This window comes from Lontra canadensis, unplaced genomic scaffold, assembly GCF_010015895.1.
Source record: "Lontra canadensis isolate GAN:19392208 unplaced genomic scaffold, GSC_riverotter_1.0 scaffold197, whole genome shotgun sequence".
NCBI classification, from domain to species: Eukaryota; Metazoa; Chordata; class Mammalia; order Carnivora; family Mustelidae; genus Lontra; species Lontra canadensis.
The window spans coordinates 668166-681766 of NW_022631191.1; the positions used below are offsets into that span (position 1 = coordinate 668166).

The window sequence follows — 13601 nt, forward strand, 5'->3', positions numbered from 1 at the left end:
CTTTTGTCCTTGCTATTCTCTCTAATTGTGATGTTCTTCCCTCATATCCATATGGCTTGCTCCTTTACTCCCCTCAGGTCTTTAATCAAAGGTCATTTTCTGGGGTGCCTGGGTGGCTCAGTGGGGTAAGCATCTGCTTTCAACTCAGGTCATGATCCTGGGGTCCTGGGATCTAGCCCCACATTGGACTTCTTGGTTGGTGGGGAGCCTGTTTCTCTTTCTCCCTCTACCTGCCACTCCCCATGCTTGTGCACTCACTCTCTCTCTGTCAAATAAATAAATAAAATCTTTTTAAAAAGTCATTTTGTCAGTGAGTTGCTACGTAAAATTTTAGTATCTACCGGCTTTCTTATGTAAATTTCAGCACTGTTGCCATCCTCCACCCCCAATGTATATGTGTGTGTGTATGTGTGCACGTGTGCCTGTGTTTGTGTCTCTGTCTGTGTGTAGTTATATACACATGCATATATATATATATATGTATTCCTCTTCCTGCTGGATTCTTCTGCTTGGCTCTTCTCACTATGATACAATGTATTTTACTGATTACATTGATTTATTTTGTTTCTTGTTTGCTCTGTAGAATGTGAGCTCCATGAAGGCAGGGATTTTTGGATGCTTTGTTCTTTGTCTCCCCTGCACTTGGACTAGGGCGTGGCAGATGCTCATGAGCTGTTAACTGAAGAACTGGACATCAGACAGAGGGGTTGTTCTGGAAGTCAAAGGTAGAGAGCTTGTCAAGTGGAGAGAGCACAGGGTCAGCACTGTGTGATAATCCCACTAAGAGATCAAGTGAGATAAAGGAGAGAAGTGCTTATTGCTTGTATCACTAAGAAGGTCAGAATATTGATGAGCTCTGTTTTAAAGAAGGTGGGTACTAAAATCAGACCATAGCAGTGGGTGAGAAAGTATACAAAGCAACTCTGGAACATTCCTCTTACAGGTTTTTGGCTCTGGTTAAATGTCTCTGGACAATACCAGGTGGCAAGAAGTCGGTGGACTTTTCACTGTATACAGTTTTGTACCTTTTGAGTTTTGTACCATGTGTAAGTGACAACTATCCAAATAAGTCATTATGAACCTGCACAGGTTTAAACAAAGAAGATATTTGGCTGTGAAGTGGCAGAGGGGCAGACAGGAGGGAGTGCCTTCTCTTTTTCATCTGTAAACATCCGGGTGGGCTTGTTTAAATGCTGTTGTGAAGGAGAAGGAAGAAAGGAAGGCAGGAGAGGTTGAAGATACCAAAGAAAGGGTTGATTGATTGATTGAGAAGATAAAAAAGATGTAAACCAGGTGGAAAAGCTGACTTTAGAAAGGAGGAAGGATAGTCCTTTTTTTGTAACAGGAGGGAAGGATGGTGCAGAAGGAGGTGGTTTCAGTGTGGGAAGTTGAGGTGGATCTCCTCCTATTACTTCATTTTGTCTAAGAAACAGGCAGTATCATTTTCTGAGAGAGAAAAGGGAGGTAGTAGAATCAAGGATTTGAAATAGCCGCTGTGGATAATGGGAGAGATACCGAAGCAGGCAAGTACAGGTGCATCATGAGGAAGCATGACCCAACAGACTATATTTTAGAGGAGTTTAAAGTTCACAGTCAAATTGAGAGGAAGGTACAGAGATTTTCCATATTCCTATTGCCCGCACATTCATAGCCTCTCCACTGTCAACATTCCTCACCAGAGTGGTGCATTTACCATCAACAGACCTACAGTGACACATGATTATCACCCAAACTCATCGTTTGCACCAGAGTCTACTCTTGGCAGCATAAATTCTGAGTTTGGACAAATGTATAATGGCATGCGCCTACCCTTATAGCATTTTCGTATCATACAGAATAGTTTCAATGCCCTAAAAAAAGTTCTCTGTGCTCTGCCTATTCATCTTTCTTTCCCCTCCTAACCTCTGGCAATCACTGACATTTTTACTGTCCCCGTGGTTTTGCCTTTTCCAGAATATCCATTAGTTGGAATCATAAAATGTGTAGACTCTTCAGATTGGCTTCTTTCACTTAGTAATATGCATTTGAGTTTCCTCCATGCCTTTTCATGGCTTGATAACTCATTTATTTTTAGTGCTGAATAAATATTTCATTGTTTGGGTATACCACAGTTTATTTATCCATTTACCTACATCTTAGTTGCTTCCAAATTTTGGCAATTATGAATAAAGCTGCTATAAACATCCATGTGTAGGTTTTTTTGTGGACATAGTTTTTAGTTCCTCTGAGTAAATGCCAGGGAGTGTGATTGATGGATTGTATGTTAAGAGTATGTTCAGTTTCGTAAGAAACTGCCAAATTGTCTTCCAAAATATTTGGCTGTACCACTTTTGCATTCCCACCAGCAGTGAATGAGAGTTCTTTTACTCTGCCTCCTCATCAGCATTTGGTGTTGTAAGTGTTTTGAATTTGGGCTATTCTGATAAATGTATAATGATATCTCACTGTTGTTTTAATTTGCATTTTTCTAATGACATATGATACGGAGCACCTTTTCATCTGCTTATTTCCCATCTGCGTATCTTCTTTGGTGAGGTTTCTAGAGAGATCTTTTTGTGCATTTTTTAATTGGGTTTGTTTTATTGATTTTTAAGAGTTCTTTGTATATTTTGAATAACATCCTTTATCAGATAAGTCTCATGAAACTATTTACTCCCAGTGTTTGGCTTGTCTTTTCCTTCTCTTGTCAGTATCTTTCAAAGATCAGGTTTTTAATTTTAATGAAGTCTATTTTATCAATTCCTTCTTTTATGGATGATGCCTTCGGTGTTACATCTAAAATGTCAGTATTGCCATACCCAAGCTCATCTAGATATTTAGCCAGTGTTATCCTCTAGGAGCGCTATAGTTTTGCATTTTACATTTAGATTTGTGATCCATTTTCGTTTCATTTTTGTGTGTGCAAAGTCTGTGTCTAGATTCATTTGTGTGTGGATGTCCAGTTGTTCTAGTACCATTTGTTTGAAAGACCATCTTGTTGTCCCATTTGCTCTTTTGTCAAAGTTTAGTTATGTGGATCTACTTCTGGGATGTCTATTCTGTTCTATTGATCTGTTTTTCTATCTTTCATCAGTACCACACTGTCTTGATTACTGTAGCTTTACTTTCTTTTCAAATCTTTTTTGTTTTTTTAAAAAATTATTTTTATTAACATATAATGTGTTATTTGCCCCAGGGGTACAGGTCTGTGAATCATCAGGCTTACACATTTCACAGCGCTCACCAAAGCACATATTCTCCCCAGTGTCCATAACCCAGCCACCCTTTTTTGTTTTTTAAAGATTTTATTTATTTGAGAGAGAGAGAAAGAGTGTGTGCATGAGCAGAGGGAGGGGCAGAGGGAGAGGGAGAAGCAGACTCCCCACTGAGTAGGGACCCCAGCATGGGGCTTGATCCCAGGACCCTGGGATCATGACCTGAGCTGAAGGCAGCTGCTTAACTGGCTGAGCCATCTAGGTGCCCCTGATTACAGTAGTTTTACAGTAAGTCTTGGAAGTTAGGTAGTGTCAGTCTTCCAACTTTGTTGTTTTCATTCGATATTGTGTTGGCTATTCTGTGACTCAGATATTTTGGATAGTGTGAATTTTTTGTGGCATCTATCCAGTGGGTAATTTTTCTCCAGCCATGTCCAATGGTCCAGTGTTACATGGTTGGATTGAGTCAGGGTTGGGATTTGCATGTGGGGGTGATGGAAAGGCAGCGGAGCAAGGGAGGATATCTGTACGACAATGGCTGAAGTGAGGAATGCTAGAATCTGAGGTAGACTGGGGAAGAAGGGTGAAGTTAAGAATAGGTGAAAAGTAGGATCAAGGGATTTTTGAGGGCAAAGAACAGGTATAATGAATGAGAGCTGGATGATTACATTTGTGGTCACATTGTGTGATACATGAATTTCATATTCCAGATGTGGAGCAATTGCAAGTTTTGACAAGTGATGACCATGAGAATGGATAGCTGAAAGGGAAGTCGGCAGAGTAGCCTCTGAAGATGAGAAGGTCAAAGAGCTAAGGAGCCAGGTTGTTGGGCCTCTGCATCAATACTGACATCTTGTGGGATGTTGGCAGGACATGGGATGGAGAGAAATCTGCGAGCCGGTTCTTTAATGAGTAAAAGGGTTATGTTGGGGAGTTGAGTAGCTGGCAGTGAAGAGGAGTGGGAAGAGGCATGGCTAGATGATATGAAGCTCAAAGGAGTAAGAGATCTTACACAGGAGTAGAGGAGAGATGATCTCAAAAGTCTCACTAGAAAGTGAGGGGAATGTCTACCCCCAGTGCAGCCCCGAGTTATAAGGGTCTGGTAGAAGGCACAGCTTCTGCCTGACACGGCTCTAGCATAGTGCTTCTTAGACTTTCTGTGGCTAAGAACCAGGTTGGTTGGTTGGTTTAACTTTCCAATCTATAATGGACCTGTCATTTGGCAAAATAAAAAATGAATTAATAGAAAAATAGTTGAACAAAAAAAGCTATACAAAATACAAGTCCCAATTTTTTTATTGTTAGATTCAAGAGTAGACATAAAATTACTCAGCCAAATTGCCATACAAGTTTTTTGAATGCTTGCTCTGACTTTTTGTATTTACCACAGAGCTGTGGGAAACAGCTGTTGACCAAAACTGTGGTCTGTAGTCTGTGGATCAAGCTGACTGGCATTCGTGTAGGGAAAATGGCTTTCTTCTAGGAGACACTGCTGTCAGTTAAGCCAGGAAGGTGAAGAAGGGGTTTGTTGAAGGGGATGTGAATTAGAGAGGTCTGCTTACCAAGGAATGAGGTTGCTGGGGGTACAAGAGAAAAGTTAGGAATGTCAGTGACCAGTGGATGTTTGATGGGATGAAAGTTCAGGAAGGAGGAACGAGTGGAGCAGTTCCTTCTTGAGCAGTGTCCCAGGCTAATGGGTGTGAGACTGAAAACAAGTCCGAGGAAGTGAGTTAATGCTACAAGGTCTGGGGAATATATTTAAAGAAAGTTTAGGCAGGTGAAGGGTGACATGTGCTTCTCTGTGCTCACTGTGCTAAGTACTATATATACGTTCCCTGAGCCCTTAAAAAAAAACCCTCTACCTAGTTGATGGTGATATCCCCAATTTATATTGATATGCAGCAGGTTTTATGGGCATAGGATTAGCAGTTGGAATGGTGGTGGGGTCCTGATCCCAGGAAGTCAGTTTGTGAACATGATCTTGGACAAAACAGTTACAGAGTTCTGCCCTTTTTTTTATGCTGACCAAGTAATTCAGGAGTTTGATCTTAGCCAGAAGTTATTAGGAGGGCTGCTGGTGACTTCTTTGGTGAAGAAGGGTTTAATTTTGTAAGATTTCCACCTCACATACATGCAAACTTAAATTTTCAAAATGAAATAAATCTTTTTTAGATGTTACAGTATGAAATTAGTAATACATATCCATTGTAGAGAATTAGAAAATACAAATAAGGAGGAAAAAAACGATTACCTGTGGTCCTTCGCTCAGAAGCACTATCGATTACAAAATACTCTTTTCAGTCCTTTTCATTTAGTCAAGTAAAATAGCTAAATAAAGTTTAAAATTTTTTTTTAAAATCTGGCTTTCTTTTTTTTTTCTTTTTCCTTTTTTTTAAGATTTTTATTTGTTTATATGACAGAGATCACAAGTAGGCAGAGAAGCAGGCAGAGAGAGAGGAAGGAAGCAGGCTCCGTGCTGAGCAGAGAGCCCTATGTGGGGCTCGATCCCAGAACCCTGGGATCATGACCTGAGCCGAAGGCAGAGGCTTTAACCCACTGAGCCACCCAGGCGCCCCTAAAGTTTAAATTTTTGACTACATGTTGAAGTAAGAATATTTTAGATGTATTGGTTAAAATAAATATTACTGAAATTAATTTCACCTGTTTCTTTTTACCTTTTTAATGCAGCTATTTGTGTTTGTATTGGACATTATATTTGTATTGGACAACATGTCCTAGAGTCTCTTCTAGCTTTGATCATTCTGAGTCTTTTTTAAAAAAATATTTATTTATTTTAGAGAGAGAGTGAGTGTGTGAGAGGGGGGAGGGGCAAATGGAGAGGGAGAGAACCTAAAGCAGACTCCCTGCTGAGCACAGAGCCCAATGCAGGGCTCATCTCAGGCCCCAGAGATCATGACCTGAGCTGAAATCAGGAGTTGGATGCTTAATTGACTGAGCCACCTAGGTAGCCCTTGACCATTTTGAGTCTTAATGAAGCTTTGCTGTCTATATTTTTAGCTCTGTCATAATCGTTTTAGACCAGTGTGGTTCAGTATAACTTTTTGTATTGATGAATATGTTTGATAATCTGCCCAATATGGTAACTTTTAGCCACATGTGGCTACTGAGATTTTGAAATGTAGCTAGTATGATCATGTTGTTCCTCCCTGTTTTGAATTAATTTAAATGTAAATAGCATGTGTACTGGACAGCACAGTTCTATACCTTATGAGAAATAAAATTTCCTTATAATCCTTGACTGATTTTTCTCTTTTCTAGTTGTGTTGGTGTCGAAGAGGAAAAGGCTGCTGACATTGACCTCTACCACTGCCCCAACTGTGAAGTCTTACATGGGCCCTCCATTAGTAAGTAGATCTTGGGGTTTCCAAGAGAAGATGGTCCAGAGGTGAGACAAAGCAAAAGAAGCTTGGAAGGGAGATTGCCTTTGCCTGAATACTTGGGAAATAGCAAAAGCCTGTGTAGACCCGTCAGGCTAGTAGCTGCCCCACTGAGAGGGCAGAAGTGCAGAGCTTTATCTCCCTAGGGACTTCCTCAGAGAAAGCACCAGCTTCACCAGGAGCTTTCCCTGAGTTTGTGAGGGCCTCCTTGACTCCCAAGTGTTCCAAGAAGTTGTTAGGTTGGAAGAGAAGCAGGATCTGCTATATCCTTTGCTCCTGGAACCATAGCGCATGGCCATTCTGACTCACAGTCTCATGTCTTTTTCTGGCTTAGTGAAAAAACGCCGTGTATCTTCCAAAGGGCATGATACACACAAGGGGAAGCCAGTGAAGACTGGAAGCCCTACGTTCATTCGAGAGCTCCGGAGTAGGACCTTTGACAGGTGAGGGTTGGTGAATGCCAGGGCTCTGGGAGGCTAGGATCCATCTCTTCCCAACTTTCCCACTGGCTGTCCTGTTAGGTGCCTCCCTCATTTGGGAATGTCTTTAGGGTTCTGTGTGTTCCCTTTGGGGATGGATCTTCTGTTTTAGTCATTTTTAAAAAGATTATTTATTTATTTGAGAGAGAGAGGAGAGAGCACAAACGGGGGGACCGGCAGAGGGAGAGGGAGAAGCTGACTCCCTGCTGAGCAGGCAGCCTGACATGGGGCTCCATCCCAGGACTCTGGGATCATGAACTGAGCCACCCAGGCACCCCTGTTTTAGTCATTTTCTAAGAAACATTGTTAGAGTTTCACTTAACATGCAGAGTATGTTAACATCTGCTTGTAAAAACCTTTGGTAGATTGGGAATCAGTTTTTACTGTCAGGAGAGGATATTTACATGCACCCAAGGAATGCTTCAACTAGGAGTCTAAAAATCAGAAAGTTTAATTCTCTCATTGTAGAGAAAAGGAAACTTTTTAAAAATTAAAAAAAAATGTTTGAGTGGTCATGCATTTCTTTTAAATCAAAAAAAATACTTTTCCCCTTTTAATCTGTTTTTTTAATTTTAAAAAATTTTTATTTAAAAATTAAACTCTCTGCCCAACATGAAGATCGAACTCATGACCCAGAGATCAAGAGTGTCATGTTCTACTGACTGAGCCAGCCAGGTGGCTTTTTTTCCCTTTAAAAAATATTAAAATGGGCTTATTAAAAATAAATTACTTGAATAAAAGTAATGAGTTAGAAAAAGTAATGAATAAAGCACTGTCTTTTGCTTGGTTTTTAATTTGCACAACCATTTTCAGCTTTCCTGTAATTGAAATGTTATTTAGGATTATGTGTTCCTTCAACTTAATATTCTTTGATTTGTTTGTTCAGAGGCAGTGAGTCTCCTTTCTCCTCCCTTAGATCTCTTCTCCAGTCAACCACTGTCTTGTGCATTCATTAAGAAATAGTTTTTTAATATAAATGTGTGTGTGTATGTGTGTGTGTGTCCTGCTTTTCTGAAAAAGCATTAATACACTCTGTATTCTGCATCTTGCTTTTTTTAAAACCAAAATTACATATCTTGGAGATTAATCCATAATAGCATATGCAGATGTTTTTCATTCTTTTTCATGAACATTTAGTATTCTGTTGTATGGTTATATAATTTATTTAACCCATCCCATATTGAACATTTAAATTGATTCTAGTATTTTGCTGTTAGAAAAAAGTGTTGCAGTGTATGCAGTGAATGTCTTTGTACCTAAGTTTTTGTATATGTGGATGAGTATATGTGTGGATTTACTACCTAAAAATGAAATTGCTAGACCAAAGAATATGTGCCTTAAAAATGTTTATAAATGGGGGCGCCTGGGTGGCTCAGTGGGTTAAGCCTCTGCCTTCGGCTCAGGTCATGATATCAGGGTCTTGGGATCAAGCCCCGCATTGGGCTCTCTGCTCATCAGAGAGCCTGCCTCCCCCTCTCTCCGCCAGCCTCTCTGCCTACTTGTGATCTCTCTCTGTAAAATAAATAAATAAAATCTTAAATAAATGTTTATAAATGTTGCTAAATTGTTTCCAAAGCGATGATACCATATATATTTTTTATTAACCTATAATGTATTATTTGCTTCAGGAGTACAAGTCTGTGAATCATTAGGCTTACACATTTCACAGTACTCCCCTAGCATATACTCTCCCCAGTGTCCCTAACCCAGCCACCCTATCTCTACTCCCCCACCCCCCAGCAACCCTCAGTTTGTTTCAAGAGATTTAGAGTCTCTTATGGTTTATCTCCCTCCTGATCCCATCTTGTTTCGTTTTTCCCTTCCCTACCCCCTAAAGCCCCCCGCCCTGCCTCTCAAATTCCTTATATCAGAGAGATCATATGATAATTGTCTTTCTCGGATTGACTTATTTTTCTCAGCATACTACCCTCTATTTCCATCCATGTCACTGCAAATGGCAAGATTTCATTTGTTTTGATGGTTGCATAGTATTCCACTATATATGCACACACACACACACACACACACACAAACACACACACACACACACCCCACATCTTCTTTATCCATTCATCTGTTGATGGACATCTAGGTTCTTTCCATAGTCTGGCTATTGTGGACATTGCTGCTATAAACATTCAGGTGCACAGAAGGTACATATATTTTTGTGCTTTTATAAGTCATCTTTATTTCTTTTTCTGGTTACTGCCAGCTTATGTCATTTGACAATTTTTCTATTGGGTTACTGCCCATTTTTACTGATTTATAATAGCTTTTCTTGCACAAAATTTTATTTAAGCATGTATTTATTGTTGAAGTATAATTAACATAGAGTCTTTTATTAGTTTTTCAACTATACAGTATAAATGATCAATTCTATGCATTACTCAATGATCATCATGATCCACATGAGTGAAATCCTATGGTATTTGTCTTTCTTTGGCTTGTTTCACTTAGTATTATGTCCTCTAGAACCATCCATGTTGCAGATGACAAGATCTCATTTTTTTTTATGGTTGAGTAGTAGTCTATTGTTTGTGTATATGTACACCCACATCTTTATCCATTCATCTATGAATGGACATTTAGGTTGCTTCTCTGTATTAGCTATTGTAAATAATACTACAGTAAACAATGAGATTATTAGACCCTAGACCTGTCAGAATGGCTAGAATAAAAAAGATAAGAAATAGCAAGTGTTGGAGAGGATGTGCAGAAAAAGGAACCCTTATGCACTGGTACAGCCACTGTGGTACAGCCACCGTGGAAAATTTTTAAAGATAGAAATGTCCTATAATCCAGTAATTCTGCTACTGAGTATTTACCCAAAGAAGAGAAAAAACACCGAAGATACATGCACCCCTAAGTTTCCTTGTAGGAAATTTTAATTTTTATGTAGTTAAATTTATTTATTGCTATTTTTAATTACCACTGGGCCTTGTCTCTCCCATGTTTTTCTACTACTCTGTGACTTCATGTTTTTCAGTTTAATCTTAGATCCATTTAGAATTATGTAAAGAGTGAGATACACATTGAGCTTAATATTTTTCCAGGTGTTTGTTCCAATGCAACTTGGCCAAATAGTCTATCTCCAGCATGATTTCTAGTTTTCTAGTTAACTAAGTATATGTGTTGAGAAGGTGCTTGAAAAAATTGTTTTTTTTTAATCAGTCTTGTCTTTTTCTTCTTTTTAAATTTTAATTCTAATATAGTTAACATACAGTGTTATATTAGTTTCAGGTATACAATATAGAGTGATTCAACAATTCTATACATTACTCATTGCTCATCATGATAACTGTAGTCTTAATTCTTACCACCTATTTCACCTATCCCGCCACCCACTTCCCTTCTGGGAACCATCAGTTTGTTCTTTATAGTTAAGAGTCTGTTTTTTGGTTTGTCTCTTTACTTTTCCTTTGTTTTGTTTCTTAAATTCCACATACGAGTGAAATCATATGGTATTTGTCTTTCTCTGACTGATTTATTTTGCTTACCAGTATACTTTGTAGCTCCGTCCATGTCATTGCAAATGGTGAGATTTCATTCCTTTTTATGGCTGAATAGTACACATTGTGTGTGTGTGTTTGTGTGTATGTGCATATGTACACCACATCTTTATTCATTCATCTATTATTAACTATTGAACACTTGAGCTGTTTCCATTATTTGGCTATTATAAATATTACTGCAATAAACATAGGGCTGCATATATCCTTTCAAATTAGTGTTTTTGTATTCTTTGGGTAAATACCCAGTAGTGTGATTACTGGATCTTATGACAGTTCTATTTTATTTTTTGAGGCACCTCCATACCGTTTTCCACAGTGGCTGTCCCAGTTTGCTTCGTACCAACAGTGCATGAGAGTTCCTATTTGTCCACATTATCGCCAACACTTGTTTCTTGTTTTTGATTTTAGCCTTTCTGATAGGTGTAAGGTGATTGCTCACTGTAGTTTGGATTTGCATTTCCCTGGTGATGAATGATGTTGAACATCTTTTCATGTGTCTGTTGGCCATCTCTATGTCTTCTTTGAAGTGTCTGTTCATGTCTTCTGACCATTTTTTAATTGGATCACTTGTGTTTTTTTGTGTTGAGTTGTGTAAGTTCTTTATATGTTTTGGATACTAACCCTTTATTGGATATGTCATCCAAAAATCAGTCTTTTCTCTTTATTTGCCAGTCTTTAAATGGGTGATGCTGCTCTGGGTTAGAGTGAATTAGCTAAATTTGCAGACACATCTTTACTTTCTGGACAGGCTGTTGGCTGATTTCTTTTTTTTGGCATTCAGAGAAGAGTACCCTATTGACAATATATCCTAAGTTTAGCTCCTCACCTCTGCCAATGACCAGGCTTCTTGCCTAGGATAGGTCATTTCTTCCCTGGCAAATGAGGTGTATGACATTAGCTTCTACCCCACATTAAGGTCCACTAAAGAAGGCCCCACCCCTTGGGTGAATAGCAGCATCAAGTGAGGCCTTCTGTGGCAGAGCCTCTGGGGCTCAGGCTTTCTCTCATGTGGCCCACAGCTCAGATGAAGTGATTCTGAAGCCCACTGGAAGTCAGCTGACCGTGGAATTCCTGGAAGAGAATAGCTTCAGTGTGCCCATCCTAGTCTTGAAGAAGGATGGATTGGGGATGACACTGCCCTCTCCATCATTCACTGTGAGGGATGTGGAACACTATGTTGGTAAGCACCATGGATCCTCTTAACTGTGACATTGTTTATTCTCATCAAGTCCCATGACCCTTCCCCTCCAGTCTACTTTTACATTTCTTTTCTAGCCATCTTGGCAATCTGAGGCAAAGGGATTTACCCAGAGTCATTCTTTGGCAAAGCTAGAACCAAAATCCTGCTTTTCTTTTCCTTTTCCTCCTTGTAGGCCACAAACACCTAGGCTGAGCCCCATTTTTTTTTTTAACCTGGAGAATTCCAGGGATCATGATGGTCTCTTTTCTGTTGAGATGAGAAAGCCTTTGACTTTTGCCCTCATGTGCCAGTTGTCTCCTGGGCATGACTTTTTGGGGATAGCAAGAGAAGTGAGGAAATAGGGCCCAGGCACATGGATTGTACTGTGAGTGATGCTGTATGTCAGGCTGTTCTGTTGCTGTAGCAGACCTGGACCCAGCATGTAGATCTAAGGAGAGTATGAGGGATTCCTACCCCTACCTCTAAAACATGCACACACAAATGCAGTGTGTCTGAGGTGAGAAGTTTTGCGTGTCAGTCCATTGTAGGGACAGGTGAGGAGGGGAGGGAGGCTTCCCTGGTCCAAGGCCACTTGGTACAGAACCCATCTCTTTATTCCAGGTTCTGACAAAGAGATTGATGTGATTGATGTGACCCGCCAGGCCGACTGCAAGATGAAGCTCGGTGATTTTGTGAAATATTATTACAGTGGAAAGAGGGAGAAAGTCCTCAATGTCATTAGTTTGGAATTCTCTGATACCAGGTAGGAAGGGCAGCGGTAAGTAAAAAACAAAGTCTTTGGAACTTGTGATATACTGAGTATAAGTGTTCCTTTCCCTTCCTCTTGGTAGTTTCTTCCTTTGGGATGATGAGATGGTTTATACTTTCTAGGGTAGATGATCACATTATAACAACTAAATTGTGTTTCTCTTTACAGTTTCTAGCGTTAGATAGAGTATGCAGTAGCTATTTTAATTATTTTTTGTCTCCTTCAAGAGATAGGGCAGCTTTCTTAGACCTTGTTTTTGGTATTTAGATTGTGGCATGGCCACTGTTTAACTCTCAGGATAGGTCCGCTGTCCTTGGAAATAGATTTACTGAATTAACCCCAAGTAGTTTCTCTAAGGATAAGGTTTCTTAGATTTAAAAGAAAAACAAAAGCTAATAACCTTTAAATGATTCTACGTGGACTCATGCACTCAGTAGATATATGTAGTCTTCTCTGTGCTCGGAACTGTGGGAGTTCCCAAAGTATTATATAACATATCCATTTGTACTTAGAAAGCTTCCTGTCTGATTACTTTTTTAACTTTGAATTTTGACATAATTACAGATTTACAGGAAGTTGCAAAAAAATACACAGGGAGGTCCTGTGTATTCTTCAGCCAGTTTCTATCAATGGCAGCATCTTACATAACTGTAGTACAATATTAAAACCCTTGCTGTTGGTTTTAACATACAAATTTAACAACCTGAGGATTTAAAAAAAAACTATGGTTGTTTATATCTCCCTTCATCTTGAAAGACTATTTGAAGTAGCTTACAGAGATACAGAGGGAAAAAATGGACAAAATTGGAACAAAAGGAAAATAAAGGGGAAATAGGATGCATCTGGAGGGTAATCTGCACACAAAATGTGTGTATGAGTGTCTGGGTAGTTGGTAGAGAAGGACTGTAGAGTGTTCAGTAAATTTCCTGAAGGTCAGGACAAGGAAGGAAGTGCAGCATTATAAGGTTTGTGGTTTTTACATAAGACAAAAACAATCAGGTATTTGGGAGAGGTACTTCTTTAGCTGAAACTGAGCCTTTGAGAAGTTTCTCTAATGCTTCCTCATAAA

At 39.4% G+C, this 13601-nt stretch overlaps 1 protein-coding gene across 5 annotated transcripts in view; it reads left to right on the plus strand.

Moving 5' to 3' along the window:
• PHF8 (PHD finger protein 8) overlaps positions 1-13601 on the plus strand; it is a 93925-nt gene that overhangs the window by 16075 nt on the left and 64249 nt on the right. For all 5 annotated transcript variants that reach the window (XM_032847990.1, XM_032847988.1, XM_032847989.1 and 2 more), the window contains exons 3-6: positions 6474-6559; positions 6927-7035; positions 11603-11763; positions 12385-12526. In XM_032847990.1, the coding sequence (XP_032703881.1) occupies positions 6474-6559; positions 6927-7035; positions 11603-11763; positions 12385-12526 (498 nt within the window). The remainder of the gene's footprint in view (positions 1-6473; positions 6560-6926; positions 7036-11602; positions 11764-12384; positions 12527-13601) is intronic.